General features: G+C 45.6%; 1 protein-coding gene across 3 annotated transcripts in view; it reads right to left on the bottom strand.

Moving 5' to 3' along the window:
• Positions 1 to 7,067, bottom strand: part of Samd4a (sterile alpha motif domain containing 4A) — a 215,980-nt gene extending 208,913 nt beyond the window's left edge. Inside the window, exons 1-2 of one of the 3 annotated variants that reach the window (XM_027386537.2) lie at positions 6,751 to 7,067; positions 4,818 to 5,445 (exon numbers count right to left, since the gene is read on the bottom strand). In XM_027386537.2, the coding sequence (XP_027242338.1) occupies positions 4,818 to 5,013 (196 nt within the window). In that variant the 5' untranslated portion in view covers positions 5,014 to 5,445; positions 6,751 to 7,067. Of the gene's footprint in view, positions 1 to 4,817; positions 5,818 to 6,750 lie in introns of those variants that run through there. The other 2 variants (XM_027386538.2, XM_035452096.1) reach the window with 2 other exon arrangements.
• Between the last annotated feature and the right edge of the window lie 20,859 nt (positions 7,068 to 27,926).

Below are 27,926 nucleotides of genomic sequence, written 5' to 3'. Positions count from 1 at the left end.
GGGTTTTTTGTCTCTTCTTCAGAATGAACTCCAAATCCCTTGGCTGGCCACACCATGCACACACACACTTCTGTTTTTAACTTCTACATCTTAGAGCTCAGCTACTCCACACTCACCGTCCCCTGCCTTACCAGAACAGGTGTTCAGATAATATCCTTTGTGCTTTGGAAGGGCCACTTTGCCTCCTCATTGTAGTCTTCTTCATACAGAACCACTCCATGGTCACCACTCAAGATTCAACCCAACACTTAATCAGCTCAATGACGTCTTCTCTACCTTTGCCTGAACAACTTGCTGCTATGTTCACACTGCCCCTCGGTGTGCCCCCTTCCATATGTTTTGTGACCACACCTATGTTTCAGCACCTCCAGTGAATTAGTTATTCACTCAACAACTGAAAATATCCATCATGTACCAGTCACTGGAATACAGTGGGTTATCTCTGTGTTCCTGCTGGGGCCAGAGAAGTAGCAGGCAATCAGAAAGTGTTTGTTGAGTGAATAAATGAATGAAAAAAAAAAAAAACTACAAATGATATTTTATCATAGCATCAAGAAAACCTCCTCTGCTATTCTTTTTTTACTCCATTTGTGATCTAAAAAGTCAATTGGGGATAAATAACAGCAAACCAGCCCTACAGGACCCCAAAGCCATAAAACCCACAGAACTGGCAGCACCTTCACCAACTAATGATAGCTGATGCACCCCACTGGTGCCCTCCAACTTCTAGACATTCCTGTCTCAAGCAATTCCCACTTCAGACAGTTCAGTACTTCATTATAGGTAAGCAACAGTCTCTCTTTTGGCATTAACTTACTATAAACACCTAATTCCCCACAAAATAAGTGCTACTTGTGAGTTAAAAGTCTCTGTGGATTAGCTTGTAGATCTTGATTTACCATACACTTTCCACTAACAAAATGTAATTCAAGTACAAGTGACAGAGAGTCATGAGCAATGCCACACAATCAATTATTCTTTGCAAAACTTTGAGTGAAGTTGTAGACTTTCTCTTTTGCCATTATGTTGGCATCGAAGCACCTGCTAGTCCCGGAAACTGTTACTATAAACGGAGACCAGCAAAGTCATAATGTGAACCTGGACTGGCTCACACTGAGCTGCTATTTAAGGTCATGAGGGTTCTGGAAACAAGCTGTTACTTAGAGAGGACGTGACCGCCATCCTTGACTAAGTCTGGAGTACAGAGGCAAACAGTTGCACAAATGCAGGGGAACTGTGTTACTAAGCTTCTGTGACTATAACAAATGCCTGCCCTGATCAACTTATAAAGAGAAAAAGGTTTTGGCTCATAGTGTTGGAGGCTTCAGTCCATAAACAGTTGGTCTTGTTGAATGGCACATGGTATACATCATGGCAAAGCAAAAACATTCACTTCAGGGGAGAGTCAAAGAAAATAGGAAGGTGACGAACCCACTAGTCTCTCCCAAGAGACACCCTCTATGATCTGGAGGTTCCCACTAGACCCCTCTTAGAGATTCCACCACCTTGCAGTATTCTAAACTAGAAATCAAGGTTTTAACACATAGACTTTGGGGACATTCCACATCAAAGCCGTAGTAAAAACTGAATCAACTACTTCTTTGGATCTCTGATGTTTACAGACCTGAGGCAAAGAATAAATCAGTGAATCACTAGATTATTTTTTTCCCTGGTTTTTTCAATACAGGGTTTCTTTACGTAGCCTTGGCTGTCATGGAACTTGCTCTGTAGACCCTCGAACTTACAGAGAACTGTCTGCCTCTGCTTCCCAAGTGCTAAGAGTAAAGGTATGTGCCACTACTGCCCAGCCACTAAGAATAAGGAAATGAAAAATTAGTGTCAATTCATATCCCACCGATCTCCAATGAACCATGTTCAATGTGCATCCTATTTAAAATCAGTTAATAGTAGTGATTTTTCCTTATGAGAATAAAATAAAACCCCAGATACAAATTTGATCCTCATCTACCCGGTTTTTAAATCTCCAAGCACGAAAAGAGATGTGTGTGTATATTTTAATTGTTGATTACAAAATAAACAACACAGGATGACTAGGGTATGAGAAATTTCATCCACTCAATGAATGAGTCATTCTGCACAGCCTAGCTCTCTGAATTGCTGAAGCACACCAGAACGATTTTGAGGTTAATTACCTTGGGTGTAAATATTCCCCATGTATGCTGGACATTTTCTTGTCTTCTTAAAGAATGTTTTTTAAAGGTACCTTTTGGTACTTTGCTGCTTTCACCAGGAGACAGCAATCATTCATTTATATTACTACATAGAGATGACCATAGAGTCAGTTAGGAGTGTCTACCTTAGTAGTTCCCAGACATCAGGGCTTTTGATCCAATTCTCGAGTCTAGAGTTATAGTTTTTCTGTCTTTCCTAGATGTCATGTTATTTGGAGTCACTCTTCACTGCTGGTAATAGAAGCTTCTCACCCTCTTCTAAATATGCAACGATGTGGACTATTGTTTACGATGTTTTAAGGGTTGTATGCATCTGGGATGTAACTCAGTTACATAGAGTGCTTGCCTCACACACAAGGCCCTGAGTTCAACTCCCCCAGCACCACATAAACCAGTGTGATAGCACACACCTCTGACCTTAGCCTTCAGGGAGATCAGAAGTTTAAGGTGCCTGCACTGCAAGTTTGAGGCCAAACTGGACTACATGGGGTTCTGCATAAAAAGAAAAAAGATTGTATCTAAGAAAGTAGTGTGTTCCGAGAAAGTCAAGTTTTCTAAGTATTTTATACCTTCTTCTCTGGTTGCTAAGCAGGTTCTTTTGTCCATTTCCTGGTCCTTGGCTAAATTCCAGATAAGCAGAGAAGTGCAACAGGTTTACCAGGACACATCTGGATACACTCTTTGTGCTCTCCACCCTTGGATCGTAAACCATCAGCTCCCACAACAACTCGGCCACACAGAACAAGTGCAAAAGGGTTCCATGAGGGAAAAATATTTGGGGAAGATGGCTCCTATCATATGTAATGGTTTCATATTTTGTATTTCTACATCATTTAGCCACACAAATTGGTTGGTGTTTTACATAAGTATTTTTTTAAGTTTAAGAGAGAAAATTACAAATTTTCAATAGTTTTGTTTGTTAAATTATAACAAATTATTTTTAGTATCATACATTTAATTTACTTACTGGCTTGATAGCTAATATATTGAAGAAAAATCCTCACCATTGCCCAAAGGGGAAAAATGTTGCACCAACATTTGAATTACATAAAGACAAAGTATTAGCATTGGACATAAATGACTGGACTTAGATTTTGTGCATTCTACAAAAGGAAAAGTTTACATAATCCTGTTGGTCAAATCCAAGGAAGCAAGCTCAAGCAGGTGAAAGCTCTGCTTTGACATTAAGGACCAAAGTGGGGTAGGCAGATGTCAGTTACCCTAGTCATGCGTCTACACCCAGAGGAACGAAGCTGGCCTTCAGCTATTTATAAATGTAGCATTCAAGGTTCAGCAAGGGGGCCCAGCCTCTGTGCCCTTCTGAGTAGCTGGCCTGGGCTGCCAGGCTGGGGCTGAGTGGAGTCCTTCGTCATTGACCCTTCATACTTGTCAGTTCAGGATCATTTGGATGCAGTGGCGAAAAGGCCTGCAGGATTTCTATCTCCACTTCCACCCTGTGATTCTATATAAGGAAACATCCCATTCTAGTGTTTTCAGCATCGTAAGCGCTGTATCAGGCTGGAGGAATGAGGAAGCCACAGGCCCTTCTCTGCCTGTCCTAAAGGCTCACACTCTACAATCTACAATCCCTGCTGCCCCGGACTGGACCTTGTCAACAAATGGCAACCCAGCCCGAGTGTCTTGCAGACTCACAGCTAACATGGAACAGCTGGAAGAGGACCCTGCTTTCTTTACTCTGCATAAACACTGGGGGCTCTGTTCACCCTCCTGCAGCAGAAAGAACCAAAGAATTCCCCTGCCCGCCCCAATCACAATTGCCACGCTCTCCCACGCCTCTCTCCCCCCACCCATCTCCAGCCTCCCCTTACTCCAGATATAATTTGAGTCTGTCACCACCCATAATGGCAGATGGCAAACCGCTGGACGTTCCGACTATATTTACTTTCTGTAGTAGTTGCTGTGTCTGTAAATACTAAAAGGTTACTAAGAAACAATTCTGTTCTGTTCCTTAAAGTTTCCTCACAAAAGCCACACACTGTGGAGCCCAAGTCATGCCTTTTCTCCCCACAAGATCCGTTATCAATGCGGATAACATCATGACCAGTAAGTATAGCCACATCACAGCCATGCTGCAAATGTCATTTTGACAGCCTATAGCGTCACCTACGTATTATTCGGAAGACAAACCTCTAAAACAGTGCTATCAGTGGGGGTTGGAGGAGAAAGAATAATAAAATTGCATTTTTGGGTATTCTTACAGCCTGTGTGAGCTTGGCGACTGGAGGGGCAGTCCCGAGCTTCCTGGTGTATTGCTGAAAGCCAGCGAGCCACGTTACCCGAAAGGAGCGGGAGGGGGGTGGCAGAAAATCCAGACTCTACGTGACCTGACTTACTTATTTCCAAGGAAAGCGCAGGAGAGAAAAATCAATCATTCATGCTACCGTAGCTACCACACGGAATGGGCTAAGGAGTCCACAATGGGCAAAGCCCCAAAGCGGACAGAGGAGGTGAAGAAGGACTGGGGTCGAGGCAGACGCCCAGAGCCCCGGGGGCCAGTGGGGATGAGGTCCCCGAGGAGTGGAGGCAGGGGGGGGGCGGGGCCCGGACCGAAGGCGGGGAGTCTGGATTCCCGGGGAGCTGCGGGAGCCGCGGCCGCGCACTTACCCGGGCTGTTGGCCTCTCCTTCCAGGACGTGCAGCTCGGCGCAGTCGGCCAGAGAGTGCTCCAGGCAGAGCTGGAGGAAGCGGGCCTGGGTCTGGCTCACGCGTTTGAGCAACGACAGCAGCGCAACAGTCTGCTCGCACTCGTTCCAGCCCTTAAACCAGCCCGCCAGCACCCCAACCTGGTCGCGAAACATCATGGTTAGGGGGCCGCCCTCCGTCTACGAAGCCCCTCGGCACCCCTGCCCGCCCCAAAGTTTGGCGGAGCCGCAGCCCCGCGGCCTCCCGAGACGCGTTCTGGTTCCAAGGTCTCCGGTGCTGGGCGCTGCAGGTACTGACTCGGTTCCTGCCTCTCTCTCTCTCTCTCACTCCCTCTCTCTCTCGGTTCAGTTATGTTCCGGTGGATCTGGTTGATTCCCCAGAGACGGTGACAGACAGTAGCACGGAGATGTTTCTTTTGTAAAAAATAGCGATTAAAAAATATAAATCCTTCACAAGGCACAAAACTGAATGAAGAATGCTCTTTCCTCTTTTCTCGTAGCTTCAGGATGGTGATTTCCGGCGTCCCGGGGTCTCCTCCCCGCTGGGCGGCAGCTCGGACCCTTCACACCCGCATTCCCAAGCGGTAATCACTAGTGAAAGGACAGAAAGAGCTGCAGTGAGACCTCGGCCCCCAGGAGGAGAGCGTCTAGGGAGATCCAGGCATCATGGGGAGCCCGGTAGCGGTGGGGGGCGTGTGGAAGCCAAGGTTGGGGGTGTCCCACGGAGACAAGTCCCCCAAATTCCAGCCGGCCCCTCCACACTCGGATGCGCAAGCTGAGCTATTGCACAGCTTCCTTCCCAGGTGCGGGAGGAGACCCCGCGGCTTCCTGTTGCTGCGGCTGTGACCCGCTAGTGCTCCCTGCACGCCCCACCCGGGGTGGCCTCCGGGGCTGTGTCTGCGAACGCCAGCACCAGCAACAGATCCTCCCCGCGCTGAAAACTTGCAATGCGGCTGCGAAGGGGCGCGGGGGTGGGGTGGGGGCTAATGCAAAGCAGAGGCGGTGACAGAGGCAGCCAGGGTTCCAGCCTCCTCCTTCTCTCCTCCTCCTCCTTCTCTTCCTCCTCCTCCTCCTCCTCCCTCTCCTCCTCCCTCCTCCAATTCCTCCCCTCCCTCCCTCCTCCTCCCGGAGAAGCAGCCTTACGGCTGCAGCTCCATCTACAGCAACAGCCAGCATCTCCACCGCCAGGCTCCCCTCTGGATTTAGGCCGTGAGCAGTCGCTGCGACAGCTCGAGACAAAAATAAACTCTCCCTACCCAAAGCTCCGCAAGGCTCAGTCGGAGCCCTCACTCCCCAGCGCCACTCCAGCCCACCGGGGAGGTCCCCCCCACCCCCACCCCGTCTGCTTAGACCGCTTCAATCAGGTGTGTGTTTGTGTTTGTGTGTGTGTGTGTGTGTGTGTGTGTGTGTGTGTGTGTGTGTGTGTGTGTGTGTGTGTGTGTGTGTACGCGCGCGTGCGCCTGTGATTTAGGCATCCTGCCCCCACCCCGTTCCCGCCGCAGACTGCGGGCCGTGTCCTCGCCCGTGGGTCCCAGGCCCAAGGCAATGCAATTGTGGGAGCAAGCCTTGCTCAGAGACCGTGGGAGCCAGCAGTATGGCTTTCCCAAGCCGTAGGGCGGTCCCCAAGGGGAATACAGATTCCTCCCTCGCGCACCCCCCCCACACACACACACACACCAGGACCTCAAAGAAGAAAGTTAGGTTTGGGGGCTCTACCGTCCCATCCTAGCTCTCTGGTGGCGCAGCAAAAAGGAAAGACTAACTGCCCGGCCCTCTGGGGACCGCTCGCTTCCAACATCTTCCGCCTACAAGTTCTGGGTGGGAGCGCGAAATCCCCGAGTAAGGGTCAAAGGGACCGCTGAGTGCCTCGCCGAGGGCAGCAAAAGGGACGCTCACCTCCACGCGGCTCATCCCTGCGGCTTGGGGCCCTGCGCGCGGGTCCGGAGCCGTGGCGGCAATCAGCGGGGTTGGGGGCGCTCGGAGCGCGGGCTGCGGGCCATGCCGTCGGGGCTGGCGGCGCGCGGAGAGTGCGGCGCTGAGGGTTCGGGGCGCTATCGCCACCGCCGCTGCTGCCTCCAGTGTCGGCTCGCGGAGGACTGAGCCGCCCGGAGCTCCCCACATGCTACTGATTAACATACACCATTACATCATGGGCTTGGCAGGGAGCGCCCGAGCGGGGGGAGAGGAACCCGGGCGGCGGCGGCGGCACGCGGGGGAGTCGGGGGAGGATCCCCGGGCCCGGCGGGCGGCGGGCTTGGGGGAGGGACGGATTCCTAAGCCGGGACCATAGAGGGGGAGGGAGCCAAGTGGGAGGAGCGGAAGAGCACAGATTGGAGGATCTGCAAAGTGAAGCACAGAAGTTTGGAGAAGGGGAGGGGTCCGGGCGAATTCCTCCTCGCTGCCACCCGCGTGTTCTACAGCGGCCGGGGCACGGGAGGCGCCAGAGCTGGGGCAGGAGGGGACCCGGACGGACCTGGAGCTGGGACGGTGCTGCCACCCGCTGCTCGCCCTTGGGAATGTGGATCGCCAGGTCCAGTGACCCTTTAGCCCTGCTGGGACCCGTGGGTGGCTGACCGGTGTGGACCATGGACACCCGGAGTCACTGTCGCTGGGGGCTTGGACCGGTTCCTGGGGTCTGGGACGCGTAAAGTGGCAGAGACCGACGAAGAACACAGCGCGGGGCTGGACGTGCCTAGCCGCGGGGCTCCACGCGACCGCTGTCCAGGAGAATCGAGCTGTGTCTGGTCGACCACCCCTCGGCCAAAGTCGGGCGCTAGATGTCCTTTGCTTCGCGATCTCCCGGCCTCGCTCTCGGGGAGAAGGCCCACTTCAGGAGCCTCATCTCAAGCTATGCCTGGCGCGTGGCTGTGGCTCATGGCCTGGAGCTGTGGCCCTAGACGTCCTGGGCGACAGGGAGGCGGGGCAAGACCACCTGTCAGCGCCGCGGCGTTGATGGGGGAGGTGTACAGCCTTCACCTGCGCCTGCAGCGGGCGGGGCCAGAGTCTGGGCTGTCATTATCCCTGGAAGTTCTAGGATGCTGCACTGAGAGTCACCTACTACACAGTGCCTGGGGCAGTCTCCTTCATACAGGGTTGGTTTAAAACACCCTAAAACCTAAACCTCTCTGTACCTCCTCACGTTGAGTGTTCACAAAGGGCTCGGCCAAAATCCAGCGGGTTTTCAGAGTAAACGCCAAGCCCTGGGAACTTGTTTCCCAGCGACTTGAGGCACACGTTTATAAAACAGAACTGGGAAAGAACACGTGGGACCCATAGTCTACCTGCCCTGCTCGGGCTAGCACAGTTTTTGAAGGTATATCCAAGAGTTTATTTCTCTATCTTTCAGCTCCGGCACTAGCATCATGATTCCAATCCTTCATTAGTCCCCTCCTCGGATGTCGTTTCTGTCGTGTGTAGGTCCTGTCAGAGTGACAACACCTAACATCTGTTAGGGTATTGAAAGGGCTCGTGGGGTGGCATAATGTTTTGCCAGTGTTTCCACCACAACTGAGTCAGTGAATTTTTAAAAGTTCATTATTAACCACCCAAGGGAGGTATCTGAACAATTTGATGAGTAGTTTGCTCTATTTAGGAAACATTAATCCCTGAGTCAGTGTTTGACTTATGATTTGTTTTATTATCGTAGAAGCAGAAAAGCTTTATAGAGTTTTGTTTGTGTTTTTTGCTTTTTTTTTTTAAATCCGGCATGCCAACTACTCCTTGGTAGTACTTCTGTTAGGAAATGGGATCACGCGGTGCTAACTCAGCCAAAGCAAAAATGGTCTTCATTTGGGCTTTAGACTTCCCCGCAGTGATTTAAAAAGAAAAAAGAAAAGAAACGAAAACCAAGGATACACCAATAACGTAATTATTGTCAGCTTCTACGTAAAACGTGGATAGTGAGGTGGGGCGGGTGTGGGGGGCTGGGGGAGAGGGGCTGGAGTGGCAAACACTCGAAGAAAGAAAATGGTGCCATCTACCGGAGAAGCGTAGTTCTTACAACAGCCTTTGACCTAGGAACCATGTCTTCACTAGTTTTTGGAGTCTTGCTGTTCAACATTATTTTACTTGTTTCCTCCTCCTGGGGAGGGAAGAAATTGGTCTTTGCTTAGTAAACAATATTCCGGGTCAACAAGTCAAGTGTTCAGGTGTCTGGAAGATTATTGATTCCAGAAAGGTAAGTTCAATATTTACAAGTGCTGAAGAAGATTTCTAAGTATTGTTTCATTACAGGTATCCTTGTGGAGCCATTGTTTATGTAATTTCAATTCATACTTCTTCTAGAAGAGGTAAAATAAATTGGTTGGGTAAGATAATTCCGTGGGCAAAGTGCCGACCTGCTGCAGGCTTGAAGGCCAGAGTTTGAATCCCTGATGACCACCGAAGAGCCAAGGAGATCTCAAGGATCTGCTGGGAAGCCAGTCTGGCCAAGACAGTGCACTTTAGATTCAGAGAAAGACCCTTTCAAAATGAGATGAGGAGCAATAGAAGACACACAGCAGAGAGCAAGGGGAGGGGTTCGACACATAGAGTATAGCAGTATTAGAGTGGTTTATTTCCAGAACTGGGAAACACCTGAGAATCACTGCATACGGTATAAGGTAATCACACTCTTCACTCAACCATTCAATAAGTCTGTATGGAACACTTATTCTCAAGAACAAAGTGCCATCGTCTTGGTGTCTCTTCACAGAAATAGAAACCCTAACTAAGACAACAGCCAAAATATTAAGTGTAGAAATGGGTGTTAATACCATTTAAATCTTCCAACGTTTCTGTGTTTTGAAATGTTTATAGTAAGGGATTAAAAATGGATGTGTCCGTGAAGGGATACACTCTGGCCCTGAACACATGGGGAAGGGCCCAGGCCCAGCCCAGGAAGATTTGGTGGACTTTGCAGAGCCCCTGTTGAGGGCACTACCCTGCCTGGGGAGTGGAGGGTGGATGGGGTGGGGAGTAGGTCGGGGGTGGGGGAGGAGGGATGGAGGGGAGGGGAGGGAGAGGGAGAAGGGATTTACATGTGAAACAAGCTTGTTCCCAACTTGAACTAATAAAAAATTAAATAAATAAATAAAAATGGATGTGTCAATAGTATACATATGGCCTAGAAAAATCATGTTCCAAAATCTATTCTGTAATTCTAGTTTTGTGATTAAGAAAGGGGTTGGAGAGATGGCTCAGCAGTTAAGAACATGGGATGCTCTTCCAGAGGACCCGGGTTCAATTCACAACACCCACATGGCAGCTCACAACTGTCTGTAACTCCAGGATCCAACACCTTCACACAGACATACATTCCAGCAAAACACCAATGCATATAAAATAAAAATAAATTAATTTTAAAAAGTCATCTTAAATGGATAAAGGATGTTGAACTTTGGTGGGTTTTTTTATTTTGTTTTGTTTGTTTGTTTTTGAGACAGGGTTTCTCTGTATAGCTCTGGCTCTCCTGGAACTTGCTCTGTAGACCAGGCTGGCTTCAAACCCACACAGATCCTCCTGCCTCTCTCTGCCTCCCAAGTGCTGGGATTAAAGACGAACACTTCTACTGCCTCGCGTGGTTGCAGAAAATGTTTTGCCATTTGTGTCAGGAAAATTCAAAACCACTTTGAGAGTCCATCTCACCCCAAGCTGTGATCAAGAAAACTGACAAATCTCCCTGGAGAGGCTGGGGAGTAAGAGGAACTTTTATTCACTGTTGGTAGGGTATTAACTATTAACTTCTATGGAAATTAGACTGGAAGTCTTTCAAAGTGGAAAAAAATAACTACCATGTGCCTCTGCTATATTACTACTGAATCTACCCAATGAGATTGCATCCCACCATAGGGATGCCCACACACCCATGCTTGCTGCTCTCCTGTTCATAACAGCAGGGGGTGGAGCCAGCCTAGCTGTCCCTCGACTGTTGACTGGATAAGCAAAGCATGACATATATGCCCAAGAGAATTTTATTTAGTTGTTAAGAAAAATGAAGCTATGAAATTTACAGAAATAATTGCTGGAGCCGGAAAGGATCATATTAAGTAAGGTGAACTAGTCTCAGAAAGACACAAACAGTCACTTGTACCGTGAAAGTGGAAAAGACTTAGGGATGGAGGGGGCGCCCAAAGGAGACAGGAGGGGGAAGAAGAGGGAGAAAAGAAACTACCAAAACAAATTCTTGAAAAATGCTGTTTTATATGGATTTCTACTGCTGTGAAGAGACACCATGACCACGGCAACTCTTATAAAGGAGAACATTTCATTGGAGTGGCTCAATTACAATTTCCAAGGTTCAGTCCATTTTCTTCATGTCAGGGAGCACGGCAGCATGCAGGCAGACATGGTGCTGGCTGCATCTTGATCAGAAGGTGGTAGGAAGTAGTCTTAGTGACACACTGAGCAAAGCTTGAACAAAAGAGACCTCAAAGTCCACCCCCAGAGTGACATGCTTCCTCCAACAAGACCATACCTATTCCCCAAGGCCACACCTCCTAATAGTGCTACTCCCTTTGGGAGCCATATTCTTTCAAACTACCACAAATACTATAATGAGATTTAATTTTCTGTATGCTAATAAAATTTTAAGAAAAGAGAACATCAGCTCTAGGCTGGGAATCCTGTCTTGGAACCCAGCCCCATCACTTACTAGCCTGGTGGTTTCATTGGCGTTACTTCCTAACCTAAGCCTTGGTTCTATTGGTAATAACCAATCTCATTGTCATTGTGACTAATACATACTTCAGTATATCAGCATTTCTTAAAATGGTGCCTAGAAAATGCTATCATTCATTATCACTGAAAAGGGGTAAATGGGGGCGGGCCTAGGCCCCACCCCAATAATGTGACAGACTTTGATGATTCCCCCCTGGAAGGCCTCACTCTCCCTGGGGAGTGGATAAGGACTGGAATGGGGGAGGGCATTGATGGGGGGGTATGGGAGGTTGGGAGGGAGAGGGAACTGGGATTGATAAGTAAAATAAGATTGTTTCTAGTTGAAACAAAAAAGAAAAGGGGTGAATGGATTGAGAGAAGCAAGCAAATGTGTGTCTCTGCCTATCAGAAATATGTGCATAATATCATGTGTGTGTGTGGAATGGAGAGGGAAGGGTGATACAGTGCCCTGTCTTTCTGTGTGTTTGCTTTAATGTTGAACGCAACCGCACGGTGAAAAATCAGACATCTCCAGAAGCAGGGACAGGCTCCAAGACAGCTGACCTACAGGAATAGTAAATTGAAAGAGACAAAAGGCTCATAGCAACCATAGGCAGTGTGTGCTTTTCTGTTGCATTCAGATTTGCAAAAATAGCTACAAAAGACATTTTGGGGGCAAGTGGGAAATTCTGAGCCTATGCTTGACAACTAGATCAGTTAAGACACTGTTCTTGGTTTTATTGACTGTGGCCATGTCACTGTGGCTATAGAGAATGTCTCTTCATCTGTTGAGGAATTTCATGCTGAGGTGAGGGTGAGGGAGCATGATGTTTGTCTCACAAAACAAAGGTGGAAGTGATTGAGAAAAGATACCACATCACCCTCAGGTCGTCACACAAACGCACACACCCACACACTAATGAGTATCCGCGCCATACTTGAAAAGTATTGTTGAAGGTCCTGGGAGATGCCTCAGTGGATACAGCAAGACCTGACTTCAGATCCCTAGCACCACATTGAGGAGCTGAGAACGATGGGTGTTTGTAATCTCAGCCCTAGAAGTCGGAATCAGGAGGATCCCAGGGGTCTTACTGGTCAGCCAGCCTTGCCCATTGTGAGCTCTAGGTTCAATAAGAGACTCTGGGTGAAAAAATAAGGTGGAAATGAACAGAGGAAGTCACCCAACATTGACCTCTGACCTCCACACACATAGGTATACATAGGCATATACCCTATACAGAGAGGGGAAAAAATTGTGTGTGGCTGGTCATGTTGGCACGTTCCTTTCATCCCAGAACTCTGAAAGCAGAGGCAGGCAGATCTCTGTGAGTTTGAGGCCAGCCTGGTCTACATAGCAAGTTCCAAGACAGCTAGCCAGACCTATGTAGTGAAACCCTGTCTCAAAAAAGATAAAAGGGGCTGGAGAGGTGACTCAGAGATTAAGAGAACTGGCTGCTCTTCCAGAGGTCCTGAGTTCAATTCCTAGCAAATACATGGTGGTTCACAACCATCTATAATGAGACCTGGTGCCTTCTCTGACCTGCAAGTGTACATGCAATAAATAAGTCTTTTAAAAAAAAAAAGTATGTGTTCATGTGTATACTTAGAAATAATTGTGAGCCAGGGATTTCGCTCATCTGGAAGAGTACTTCCCTAACATGCACAAAGCTCTGGGTTCAATTCTCAGCAGTACATAAGCCAGGAAGGGTGGTACATGACTTTAAATCCAGCACTTGTGAAGTAAAGGCCTGAAATCAGAAGTTCGAGGTCATCTCCAGCTATATAGCAAATTGTTGCGTTCTCGAGTTCATAGCCAGCTGTGCTATGAGAGCCCCTGTCAATGATGATGATGATGATGATGATGATGATGATGATGATGATGACGACAATGGTGCTGTTGCTGGTTCTTGTTCCCCCAAGCTTGTTAAGAGGTCTGAGAACAACTGGTACAGTACTTGGCACTTAATAGATACTTGGTAAATATTAAACTTCCTTCTTCCACATCCTATAGATGATTTGGCTGATATCCAGCTTAGGTTGGTTTCACATGCCTTTCACCCCTGGATCACGGTGCCAGGGATTTCCAAGGAATTAAAGGAACTGCAGACAGACAGAATGTAGGCAGGCCAAGTCAGAAGCCAACTCTGCTAAGACAAGGAAAGGAGGGAGGTAAGGTCCAGGGGCTTAGGCTAACCTGAGTGCAGAACATCTCAGTTATTCAGGATGGGCATTCCACTGAGAAGCCAGTGTCCTCTTAGGTCAGAGCAATGCAGTGAGTGCCTCAAGCCATTTCCTGAATCACTTGAACTTTTTACACCAATGGGATCATGACCTCCTCCTGATTCTAGACCATCAGTGCTGTCGGTCGGTCGGCTCAGAGGACATTGGCAGGGAGTGTCTAGGAATCTGTTTGCATTCTTTATTATTATTATTATTTATCCTAAGATAGGGTGTCACTGTGTAGCCCTACAGGGTTGGCTTGGAACTTGTTATATAGACCAGGCTGGCTTCAAATTCACAGAGATCTGTGTTCTCCTGACTTCCTAGTGCCAGGATTAAAGGCACATACCACACCCAGCCCCCATTTATATTGTTTATGAAAGTTCTTACCACAGAGTAGTTTTAAATCTTCTTCAATTACTCAGCATGGAGATTTCCTCCAGATGAAAGACTCCTAGAAGCCAGTTTGAGCAGCTGTGATTATGACTTGGGTGTCAAAGGAGAATGTGGTTTGCGTGAACATTGACTCAATACAGGGAAAAAAACCCAACTTTTTCATTATGATAAAATATATGCCCTTACATTTCCTTTTTGTTTTTATTTCTGGGGGTTTTTGAGACAGGGTGTTGTGAAATATTAGTTGAAGATGTGCTACATTTGTTTATGCTGTGGAACATTTGTTTAATGATGCAAAGATGTGTTGCATTCTTTAATGTGGCATTTGTTTAGCTCTGTGAAGCTGTGTTACTTTGCCTGTCTAAAACACCTGATTGGTCTAATAAAGAGCTGAATGGCCAAAAGCTAGGCGGGAGGACAGGATAGGCGGGGCTAGTATACATAGAGAATAAATAGAAGAAAAGGAAGGAGAGGGAGGAGCAAGAAGCAGAGAAGAAGAGAGGATGCCAGGGCCAGCCATCCAGCCACACAGCCAGCTAGCAGTAAGAAGTAAAGAAAGACATATAGAATAGAGAAAAGTAAAAGACCAGAGGCAAAAGGTAGACAGGATAATTTAAGAAAAGCTGGCTATAAGTAAGCCAAGCTAAGGCTGGGGATTCATAAGAAATAGTAAGTCTCAAGCCGGGCGTTGGTGGCGCATGCCTTTAATCCCAGCACTGGGGAGGCAGAAGCAGGCGGATCTCTGTGAGTTTGAGGCCAGTCTGGTCTCCAGGATAGGCTCCAAAGCTACACAGAGAAACCCTGTCTTGAAAAACCAAAAAAAAAAAAAAAAAGAAAAGAAAAAAAGAAAAAAGAAAAGAAAAGAAAAGAAAAGAAAAGAGTCTCCATGTATTTATTTGGAAATTAGGTGACAGGCCACCAAAGAAAAAAGAGAGAATAAAAGCTACAACAGTGTTTTTCTGTGTATCCATGACTGTCCTGGAACTAGCTCTGTAGACCAGGCTGGTCAAGAACTCAGAGAAACCCACCTGCCTCTACCTCCTGAGTGCTGGGATTAAAGGCATGTGCCATCACTGGCTGGCTTTTTTTCTCTTGGTTTTAACGTTTCTTAAATGTGAATCTGATGGCATGAAGTCCACTTACAGTGTTGTGCAGCTTTTCCTCATCCAAAGCAGAAACTCTGCACCCATTCAGAACCACCAGTCCTGGAAGCCACTGTTCTGCTTTCCACCCATATGAACCTGAACACTCTAAGTACCTCATATAAGCAGAATGGTGCAATGCTGGTCTTTTACAACTGGTTTATCAAAAGCCTTCCATGTTATAACATGTGTCAGTACCTCATTCCTGCTTCTCTGCCGTGTCCAACCTCTGATCAGAGAGACGGGAAGACAACAGGCACTCAATATGCAAGACTGTATGTCTGCCTCATGAGGAAAAAATTTTAGCATCTTTCCCTAGAACAGAGTCAGATAAGAAGGACTACCTAACTCTATTTTTTTCAAACACTGAGATACACTGTCTTCTTGACAGATTTGTAAACAATATAACTCAAACCAATTAACTGATAAAGTTAACCAAATTCAGGAAAATGTAAGCAAATGAGGCACAATCTCCAACACAAATGCAGATGGATTCACACGTCTTAAAAATAAACAAATGTGTGAAGCATTAATTATAATTTTTACAGCAGAACATCTCATAATGTGTCATAAACTATCAAATAAACACAGTCAGAAGGTTAACTGTAAGCACTGCAAATCCTATTTACAGGATCTATGTGGGTCAGGATCCAGGGAGTGGAAGGAGAGCTCACTCTCAGATTGGCACAAGGAAAGAAGTAGAAACCACTCCTACCGAAGTCATCAATCCCTTCTTCTGACCACTAGCCAAGTTACCTCTATGTGGTCAGGCAGGGTGATGCACACCAGTAATCCTAGCCCTCAAGAGGCTGAGGCGTGAGGGTTGCAAATCCCTTGCCAGTTAGGAATCTGCCATGTGGCAATGTAATTTTCTAGATGGCAAGACCAAGTCTCAAGAAAACATTTAACAGAAAAAGAATTGGCTGAATCTTTCCCCCTTGAAAGTCTAACTGAAATGTGCCCATAGTTTTAGGTAGTTGACATGCAAAGAAAAACAAACTGAAAGCTATAATTGGAGAACCTAAGGATCAGAGTAAATGGTGGCCTCTGTGTGACTGCAATAGTTCCTGACAGGCACAACTTTCCCCTAAGCAGACACTACTGTTGCTCAGGACTCATTAGCTCAAAAGATGATCAAGCCTTTTTTTTTTTAGATTTTTGTTATTATAAAAATAATGTGATACAGTGAACTTACAAAAAGGAAAGGGTTGCCTTGGTTCACAGTTTTAGAGGGCTCTGCTCATAACTGACTGGCCCTGCCCACTGCTTCTGGATTGTGGAGAGGCAGCACCTCACAGTGAAGCCCAAAATAGAACAAAGCCAGCCATCTCTTGGCCAGGAAGGAAAAGGAAGAGGCTAGAGTCCTACTGTCCTGTCAAAAGAACCTCCACTCAAATGATCTGAAGACTTTTCCTTGGAGCTGGCTCACCTTTTTGCTTTTCTTTTGAATTTTTTTTTGAAAATCTGCTCTTTTCCCGTTCATGTATGTGATATGTATGCATGTGTACATGAATGTTGACATGTGTGCACAGGTACATGTGGAAGTCTGAGGCTGAAGTCAGGGGTCTTCCTCGGTTGGTCTCCCAGAGCATCCAATATAGCTAGTCTGGCTAGCTGGTTACTCCTTCAACCCTATCTTTGCTTTCCAAGACAGGCTGCCACACCCATAAGGTAATAACAGTGTTGCTGGGGATCTGAACTCAGGTCCTCATGCTTACAAGGCAACTGCTTTAACCACTGATCAATCCCTCCCACCTGTAGGTTCCCACCTTTTAAAGGTTTCATAACTGGTACTGGGCTGGGGAACAAGCTTTCATCACTTGGAACTTTGCATATACAACATCCAGTCTATGGCAGACCATTCTTGAGGTGTTCCCCATCAGAAAGTTTATGAGAGACTGCCCAGTCCATATTAGGTTTTCTTGCAAGATTTTCCAAGCCTTTGTTAGGCTAATGCTCACTGAGAGTCTTCTGGTAAGTAGAGTATGTGGTAATTCCTAAGCTGACCAGTCTAGAACCCGTAGTTCACAGGCCTTGTTGTGGTAGTGTTGTCAGGCATGTATTTTGAGATAGTAGATTAAAGCAATAAACATAAAAGAATCTGGAAATTGCCCATACAGCTCCTTGTTGAAGCACCATGTATATACATAGTTCAGGCGTTATAGCAGGGCAGCCTCAGTGGAGATACACGGGAGTCTTTAGCATGCTCTCCACAGGTCACATGTACCCCAGAGCAGCTATGAATGCTGCCCAGCACAGAATCATAAAATATTAGAAGTTTATTTGTATGTGTGTTGGTTTGTAACTTGATTGTGTGGCTCTTGAGCGCAACCTTCTTAGAAGGCAAGGTGAATTCACTAAAAGGCTGGCCATACCTAGGAGCCTACACTTCTGGCAAAGTGAACCAGATTCAAATCCTATTCCTCCCACCAAATAGCTATGTGTTGGGGCTAATTATTTGATCCATTTCATCTCAGTTTTCTGACTACCTTAGTCAATTGTGCCAGGATTATATGAGATTATATCAACTGAAATCCAGTCAGGGGGCATAATCTTTTATGAATTTATGAGATTATGAATATAGAATTGTTTTTTTTAATTTTATTTATTATGTATATAACATTCTGCTTCCATGTATATCTGCACACCAGAAGAGGGCACCAGATCTCATAACAGATGGTTGTGAGCCACCATGTGGTTGCTGGGAATTGAACTCAGGACCTCTGGAAGAGCAGTCAGTGCTCTTAACCTCTGAGCCATCTCTCCAGCCCCTGAATGTAGAATTGTTAACGGGAAACTGGAAAATGCACTTGTAGTTACAATCACAGGAAGCAGCTACCAGCCATAGAACTGAGGAAGAGCAAAGTTGACCTTACAAAAATGTAGTGGTAGATACACAGGGGAGGGCCTAGGCCCTGCCCCAAATGACTTGACAGACTTTGATGATCCCCCATGGAAGGCCTCACCCTCCCTGGGGAGAAGAAGGGGGATGGGATGGGGGCTCAGAAGGGGGCATGGGAGGATGGGAGGGAAAGGGAACTGGGATTGATATGTAAAATAAGATTGTTTCTCATTAAAATAAAATTTATTTTAAAAAATGAATAAATACATAAATAAAAATGTAGCCATTTGGAGGAAGGGCTCTGCGGAACTAATCCTTTCAGACCTCTAACTAGAAGAAAGTTTGTTGCTGGATTGGGTTCAGGAGGGGTTTTGAAGGTGTCCAGACCAGTCTACCTGTTAGAATGTTCCTGGAAGGGGGAGTGAGGATTGAGAAAAGAAAGAGACAGAAGACAGAGTTAGGAGGGCACTCAATGAATGCTGTAGCCACTCCAAGTCTATTACTCATTGCCCTTATATACCCCAAGTCTATTACTCATTGCCTTTATATACCCTAAGTCTATTACTCATTGCCCTTATATACCCCAAGTCTATTACTCATTGCCCTTATATACCCCGAGTCTATTACTCATTGCCCTTATATACCCCAAGTCTATTACTCATTGCCCTTGTATACCCCAAGCAAAAGGTGAGGGCAAAAGACTTCCTTACCATGATACAAGGCACAAACAAATGTAATTACCTTCCCAATACCCAAAACATCTGGTCACCACACCCTAAGTCAAACATCCTATAATTTGGTCTTGAGGGTCAAGACATCCAGTAGCCACACCTTAGGCCAAACATCCTATCGTTTAACTTTGAGGAGCAAGAATAGGTTTGCACTCTCTGACCTTAAGTCAAGATGGAACAGAGGCAATAACAATGGACTCCAACATGAGGTGAGTGAGAAAAACTGTCATCTAGCCTCAGCTGTGGTTTCTAGAGGTGACCATGACAGAGACAGGGATGATGCTCTAAGGAACAGAAACAAACAAGAAAGGTGTGGTTGTTGGTTTTAACTGTCAACTAATAATAATAATCTAGAACAGCGGTTCTCAACCTATGGGTCTCAGCCTTCTTAGGGGCCACATATCAGATATTTACATTACAATTCATAACAGTAACAGCGAAATAACTCTATGGTTGGGGGTTACCACAACATGAGGAACTCTATTAAAGGGTCGCACGAAGCATTCGGGAGGTTGAGAACCTGCTCTAGATCCACCTGGGAAGAGAGCCTTGGTGGGGTGTTCTCTTGCTCAGGTTGGCCTCTAGGCATGTCTTTGGGGTTGGGTTAATTGAGATGGACAGTAGCATTTTGAAGCCTGGACCCTGGACTGATGGAAAGCGAAAGATCGAGTGGATGCTGTCATTCTCCACACTCTAGAACTGGATGTGACTAAGGGCTTCAAGTTCCCGCTGCCTTGACCTCCCTGCTACAGCAAACTTGAAATTGTGAGCTAAACAAACCCCTTCTCTTCTGGGTTGCTTTCATCAGGATACATTGTCACAAGAGGAAATGGAACTAAGACGAAATGAAATCTCTTCCTTCCTGTCCCCTGCAATCGTTATGTATTTGGAAGTCTCACAGAGGCAGCTGGCAATACATACATGTTGCTGCCTGAGTCGTAGATTCAGAATCAAAGAGCACAGGGAAGATGCCGATGCTGGGGATCTGGCCTGGTTAAAGCACCGTTTCAGTCCTGGGAGGGTGAAGCTGCAAGTTGGCTTGGGTGAGCAGTAGCCATAGGGGTGAGCTCTGGGCTGACTGAGAGACCCTGCCTCACCGAATAAGGTAGAAGAGTAAGCAAGAATGATTCTCACCATCAATCTCCTGCCTCCAAATGCATTCACTCCCACATTCGTGCCTGCACACATGAAAGGATGCATACCCATGCAATACCATACATATAAGAAAAAAAGGTAGATTTGATACAGAAAACAAAAGTTTAATTGCTGGCACAGTGAAGAGCATTTAATGCTTAGGAAACATCTGATCTCTAGTCTTTCTCCTGAAACCCTACCCAGTCAGTCCTGTACATGGTATATATTTGCAAAAGAAGATAAAGTAAGATTAAGTGCCTAGAGCGTCAACAAATTCAACAAAGCAAACAAGACAGGCTTAGCGTCACATCTCATATGTAAAATGTCTAAGTTTGAGCTCTTTTGTTTTGTTTTTTGAGACAGGGTTCTATAGTCCAGGCTGGTCTCGAACTCACAGAGATCTGCCTTCCTCTGCCTCCCAAGTGCTGAGATTAAAGGGGACCAGAAAATATAACTCAAAGCATGTCATCTCCCTGAGCTCACTCTCCCATCTTGCTACTGTAGAATGGACCCTGGCTGCTCACACCTGCCCATGTTCAGGGCCTGCCTGTCGACCATCCCTATGGCCACACACACACACACACACACACACACACACACACACACACACACACACACACACACTCCTTCTTACTCATTTGGTTTCAGTCACACTGGTTTATTCTCTGTTCTTAACACCTTACAGTTCTTTCTCACCTTGGGTCTTCACACTGTCTATCCTTCGTGCAAATTGCTGTGCCCCAGCTCTTATTAAGCCTTAGAATACAAGAGATTTGAGACAGTTCCACTTTAACTACAGTTACCCCTCACTGTTCCTTTTATAATATATAACACAAAATTGTATCATCTTTATCTTTCCTTCGTTATTTAATTAGGTGAATGTATGGACCAGCCCACTTTCAGATGACTTTACCTCCTATCCACACAAGTGGGATCTACAAAGGTAAAGACCTGTGTTATCTCGTCCTCTTGCAGAACAGCAGATGGGTCAAAGTACACCGTCTAATAATTTGCTGAATAAATGAGTGAATGAATGAATGAAGAGATGGGTTATTGAATAACTGAGTAACACTATAAAATATAGGCATGGGTAAGATGGAACCTAATCACCAAGGCCAACAATTAAATGGAAAAAGTGGATGCAGCAATCCTTTTTTTAAAAATTGATGTTCTTACTACAATGGAACATCTAAGGTTAGGTAACCTTTTAAAAAAGAGATATTTCAGCACAAAAATTCTAAAGTTCTGAGGGCTCACATCTGATCATAGCTTTGCTAAAAGAGTCTCCAGGCACCAATATATCACATGGTACAAGCCTGGGAGTGTGTGTGTGTGTGTGTGTGTGTGTGTGTGTGTGTGTGTGTGTGTGTGTTCACCCTCTGATTATTTTTTCCTAACTTTTCTTAGAAGACTTTCTCTAGTCATTTTCAAAGGCTCCATCTTTCAATACCACAGTTGGATTATGTTTCTGCCATTTAAAGCCTTCCTTTGAGGGCTTAAATTTGAACACACGAAACATTGGGAGCTACTCAAACTATATCCAAGTCAAAGTAATGGACTGGTGCTTACAGACAGTCACTCCCTCTGCCAAGCCAGAAGTGCACAGTGTCTTTAAATTAATTATCCCTAAATGAAGCAACTCATCACTGGCTCAACAAAGAACAGTTCAGGACCATAACCTTCTCATCTGGGTCACTGCAATACTATCCTGATCTTGGTTTTTCGGCCTCAAACTCCCCCACTTCAAATGCTGAACTTTTCTGCAAATTTGTACATTGGTCCACAACCAACTTGAAATTAGTAAAATTCAATGTCCTATGTAGATAAAAATAATCATGAATTCTAATTCTTTCCCTAATGCCAACACCTTGAGTCACCTCTAAAAACAGAGATTCCTAAATTCAAATATGGTCATATTACTCAATTAAAAATTACCACAGAAATTCCTAAGGTCCCTTCTTAAGATCCATTTCATCATTCAGAAGATATTCATTAAGTGGTAAGCTTTATGCAAAGCAATAAAAACACAGATAACCAAGCCAGATCCTGTCCTAAGCAGTTCTAGTGTCTTAGGATACAGAGACATACACAAGTAAACAAGGCATGAAATGCTAAGTGCAAAGACGAGTGTAAGCAGGGCACCTTATGTGAGGAGAAGGAAGAAGGACTTACTTTGGACATGAGGCAAAGGGTTCCATAAGTGACAGGAGCCAGACATGAGAAACAATTAGGTGCCGTCCAGAGAAAATAGGTCATTCTAAGTTCTGGGACAGGGAAATAATTCAGACCAGCTAGAGAATAGTGTGTGAAGGAGAAAACAACAGGGAATGAGCCTGCAGAGATAAACTGAGGCAAGAATCAAGAAGAGGAAAAGTACGATTTGGAATTTTCCCCTGAGGATAAAAGAAGCCATTGAAAGATTTCAATCAAAGGTAGTTTTAAAGCCAGGTGTGGTGCACACACCTTTAATCCCAACACTAAGGAGGCAGAGGCAGGCAGACATCTGTGAGTTCCAGGCCAATCTAGTCTACATATCGAGTTCCAGGACAGTTAGGGCTGTTACACAGAGAAACCCTGTCTCAAAAAAAACAAAACCAAAATAAAACAAGTAGCTTTAAAAAATAAAAATGGGCTGGGAAGATGGCTCAGCAGTTCAGAAAGTGTATTCCTATGTAAGTCCTGAGTTTAGCTCTCAGCCCTCATGCCCAGTGGTCCAAAATTGTCTGTAATCCAGCTCCAGGGGATATGACATTTCTGGCCTCCAAGAACACCAGAATTCACACACACACACACACACACACACACACACACACACACACACACACACACACACACACTGGTACACATAAAAATAACAAAAATTAATTAAATAAAGGCATTCCTGGTTGAGTGTGGGAAATGAAGTTATGTTGGGATGAGAGGCCATAGACTGCCGAAGCCATTTAGTTGTTCGAGTGCTAATGTGCAGGGGGGCCATGGGAGTATGCAGAAGAGGCAGGGGGGTGTGAGATGGCTGCATACTTCTAGCTTGGGAATGAGGTTGCAGATGCTATCATTCACTAAGATGAGTGAGCCTGGAAGAGAGACAAGGTCCATGGAAGGAAAAGAGCTAAGCTTTGGATGTGTTAGGGTTGAGAAGCCAGCAAAACAGAGTACAGAGGTCTAAGTCTAAGGACCACAGAAAGTTCTGCTCTGAAAAGAAACAGATCATTAGCACAGTGGTAAGTGGAAGGAAACACAGGCAGGAGGGAAGAGGTTCCTGGCGCCGGGCTCTGGAGGGAACTTACATCTAAGAGCAGTGTGGTTGAGAAAGGTGTGGTAGACTATGAGGTACGGAATGTACAGAAAGGAGACAGACATTAGAATTAGTAAAATGGTACAGAATCAAGATTTGTGAATGTACCAGATGTAAGGGAAGCAATCAGGAAACAGTTACACTTTGGCTGTGTTGGTGGTGTCCCGGAGATATGGGTAGAATTACTCATTGGGCATTGAGAAGTAAAAGCCTGAGTGTCAGCAGAAAGAGCAAGAGTAGAGAAACAGATGGAAGGAGAGTCACCCTGGGAGAAACGGCTGGATTCGGTTCTGAGAGCGTGTGCAGTGCACTCTCTGAGAACAGCAGTGTACTCTCGCAGGAGACACTGACTGGGGGTGGGGGGTGCAATGGGAACAATGCTATGTGACATTTAAGCTGGGCTATAAAAGACCAAGCGCCCCAAAGCCAGGCACTGGAAGAGGATGTCTACTCCTACCCACTTCCGTTCAACATGATGCCTGGGCAGAGAGCAAGTTAATAAAGCATCTCATGGCAATGGTACTAGAATCACCCAAGTCTCTTAAGGTAGCATAAAGAGGTGGGCTGCAGTCCCAGAGCCAGTGAACCAGAATTTTAAGAAGGATGGATACGAAGATCTACTTTGTTACCTCTTCCTCAGAAGCAGTTCTCCAGAAACTTGAAAGTCAATAGACAGTGATGACTCAAACCAGAGGAAGAGAGTTTCTGAGAGGAGAAAACAGGTGTGCGTGACACCCTTCAGAGAGGCCATAAGGCATGCAGCAAGGAAAAGATCACTGGGTGGGAGCTCTCCGCATTATCCACGCCCTCCCCACCCCCAGTGTATAAAAAGAGGCCAAATACTAAATGGAAGACAACAAAAATGAGTATAATTTTAGACTTGGGTGGCAGTAATGACTGCCTAGGGAACTTGTGGCTCAGTGTGTCCAGGGTTTGGATAAGTCCCAACGTTGAAATCATTGGTGTCAAATACCTTCTCCAGATGTTTGTCACTAAGGAAGACAGAAAATGGACAGAAGTTAGAAAGTAGTTAGAGGACTGAATGACAAGCTGGAGGTGGGGGGGGGGCAGGGAGAATCTTTAGTATTGGTAACATCTAAAGCTAATAATTAAGGTTGAAGGAAATAAGGTAGGTTGAAGGTGCCAAAGAAGAGGCACATACATGTGTGATTGCTTTTCAAGGGCTGCTTGCCAGAAACTGTTCCTCTCAGCCACACAGTATATGTGCTTTCTTCTGCTGGACAATCACACCAGCATTTGCCTGCCATGCTGTTTGCTCCCATCTCTTAAAACCAAACACCAGTAATCCCACATTCTCCCTACTTTTACCATGACAAGATCCTCTAAAGGACTGGTTATATTTGCTCTCCCCATTTTATTTCTCTCACACTTCAGCCTTCATCCAGAACAGGTTTTCATCACACCTCAAGACCTGACCATAAATGACTCTGCACTGCTAAATCCAATGACCAGATCTCACAAAAAACAACAGCATTTGATTGACATCTGTCACTCTCTCCTCTCTGATTTTGGACTTAGTATCTAGGAAACTAATTGGTGATGGCTTTACAAAGTAACTGAAAATTATTTATTTAATATTCTTTCCATGAAGAGAATCTCTCTTCTTTTGAACCTGGGTGGGCTTTGACTAGAAGGGTGCAATTCCTTGTGACACCCAAGCTGGGTTACAAAACACAAGGCACAAGGGAAGTTGTCCATTCTGCTCACTTTTACCGAACACTGTTTTGGGGAAATCTAGCTGGAGAAATTAGGAAGAGGGAAAGGGAATAGGGAATAAGGAAGGATGGGAGATGAGCTTGTACGAAGAAAGGAGTGAACAGCCTCCCCAACAGCTATTAGAACCACAACACAGGTCAGCAGACCAGAAGGGCATGCTATCAGTATAAAATGAATGGCATTTCCATCCACCAGCAATGGGCAACTGGAAAATGCCACAAAAAAAACAATTCAGGGCTGGGAAGGTGACTCAGTGGGTCAAATGTTTTCTGTGAGAGCATGAGAACCTGAGTTAGGATCCACAGCTCCCACATCAGTTAAGCACAGCAGCCCACTTCTGGAACTACAGCATAAGGCAGCAGGGGCAGAGATAGGTGGATTCTTGAGATCCCCTAGCCAGGCAATCTAGACAAAATGGCAGACCCTATTCCAATGGCAGGTTCAATAAGTCCTTACCTCAAAAAATAAGGTGGAGAGTAACTGGAGAAGACACTGAAGTCCATCCCTGGCCTCCACACCTCCACACCTCCACAGGTGCACACACACACACACACACACAACACACACACACACGGGGGGGGGGTGCAAAGAGAGGGACATGAGGCAAAAGGAGAACAACAAAAGAAAACATTTTCATTTATAATAGCAGTGAAATGAATAAGGTGTTTGGAAATAAAAATTTTAAAACAAACTAAAAAGCTCTGTGCCAAAAACTGTAAAAACAAAATTCCAAAAGGTAGGGAGGCAGAGGCAGGCAGATCTCTGTGAGTTTGAGACCAGCCTGGTCTACAGAGCTAGTTCCAGGACAGCTAGGGCTGTTACATAGAGAAACCCTGTCTCAGAGAGAGAGAGAAAGAGAGAGAGAGAGAGAGAGAGAGAGAGAGAGAGAGAGAGAGAATCTCAGAATGGGAGAGGAAAACTTACAACTAGAATACCCTATAAGGGATTTGAAGCCAGAAATGATAAAGATTTCTTACAACTCAATACCAAAAAGTCAAACAGCACAATTTTAAAATCAGTAAGATATGGATAGAGTCAACAAGATGCCTCAGTAGGCAAAAGTGCTTGCCAAGCAAGGCAGGAATGTGATCTCAGAACCCACAATGGGAGGCAAACCAATTCCCCAGAGCTGTCCTCTGACTGCCACACATGTGCCATAGCATACATGTACCTCACTCACACATATATACATATACACAATAATAATTAGTTATTCGTTTTTCGGCACAGTGTTGGGGGGTGTTGAGACAGGGTTTCTCTGTGGCTGTGGAGGCTGTCCTGGAACTATCTCTTGTAAACCAGGCTGGTCTGGAGCTCACAGAGATCCGCCTGCCTCTGCCTCCAGAGTGTTGGGAATAAAGGCGTGTACCACATAATTAGTTATTCTTAAAGTCTTGAGGTGCATGGCTAAAAAGATGCAAAAAGAGTTCTTCAATATCCACTCATTAGGGAAATGCAAATAAGAAAGCCACCTCTGTATCTCAGAGCTGTGGTTGTCAGGAGCTGTGTATAGGGAGTGAGTTCACGGGCAAACAGAACGGTGGCTGTTGGGAGCCAGGTTGCGGGGGGGGGGGGGCAGTTTACAGGCATAGATTTTCAGTTTCTGGAGAGGAAAACTGTCCTGGAGATCTGCTACTGTGAGTGTGAATATACTTCACACTACAAGTAGTTACCACAGTAGATCTTGTTACACAGTGTTTTCACTAGAGTTTAAAAACTACAGTTACAGCACTTAAACCCACCAGGATAACACTAGTATGAAACGGTAGCAAATATTGGTAAGGATGAAGAGAAACTACCCCCACACCCACCCACACACAGAGAGATGCTGATGTGTGAAGTGTCTCAACTGCCTTTCAAAGTTGTCGAGACATCCCTGACAGGGCTTTGCACATTACCATATGACCAGCAAGTTCACTAGCACTACTGAGGTGTCGTGACCATGTGGCATAAATAGTACTTAGAGAGAAACCATGAGTTCCTGGACACTCTGACCTGCATAAAAGCAGAACCTCCTGAAAGAACTCAATTGCCATAAATTCCCTCCCTCTCAAGGAAGGCTGGCTTACCACTGGAAGTGGGAAGTCTCCAGTGCCATACCCAGTCAGTTTAAAAACAAAACAAACAACAAAAACCTCTCATATTTCCCAACTTGGGTGCATTTCCCCTGCGAGTAAATTTCCTAAGCACAGATAATACCAGTGAGGGTGGAGGCAGGAGATCAGCTGTTCAAGGCCAGTCTGGGCTACACGAGTCCTTGTCTCAAAGCAAGAAAATCTTTTTCCTGTAAGAACCCTTGTTCATGCCTCCCTCATGTATTGGAATCCAAGTTCAAGTTCTTTTTACAATTGTACTTATGTGTATGTGTCTGTGTGCAGGAATGTGCACAAGTGCAGGCTTCCTTGGAGTGTCAAATTGACTGCAGCTGGAATCAGACTCAGGTCCTCTGCAAAAGCAGCATTTTTCCGGCCCTGTGACCCCAGCGTCTTAACAATTCCTTTGGGTCACATTTCTTTCTTTTTCATTTTATGTGTATGGGTGTTTTGCCTGCACATATACAGTGCTCTCAGAAGCCAAAAGAGGACACAGAATCTCTTGAAATTGGTGTTATAGATGGTTATGAGTCACCATGTGGGTGCTGGGAATTGGACCCTGGCCCTCTGGAAGAGCAGACAGTGCTCTTAATCACTGAACTATCTCTCCATCTCTGGGTCACATTTCTTTGTGAACTTCAAGTATGTATATAAATAAAATGTGCTCTTTTCTATTAATCTGTCATTTATGTTTCATTCAAGCCCTAAACATTAAACCTAAAAGAGTAGGTTTTTCCTTTCTCACAGTAGATAACCAAGAAAATGAAAATGTAGATTCACATGAAAATGTCTGGATACCCATGGCAGCATTATTCTCAACATATAAAAGTAGAAGAAACCATATGC

This window comes from Cricetulus griseus (genome assembly GCF_003668045.3).
Source record: "Cricetulus griseus strain 17A/GY chromosome 1 unlocalized genomic scaffold, alternate assembly CriGri-PICRH-1.0 chr1_1, whole genome shotgun sequence".
Lineage (NCBI taxonomy): Eukaryota > Metazoa > Chordata > Mammalia > Rodentia > Cricetidae > Cricetulus > Cricetulus griseus.
This window is presented reverse-complemented; position numbering and strand designations above follow the sequence as displayed.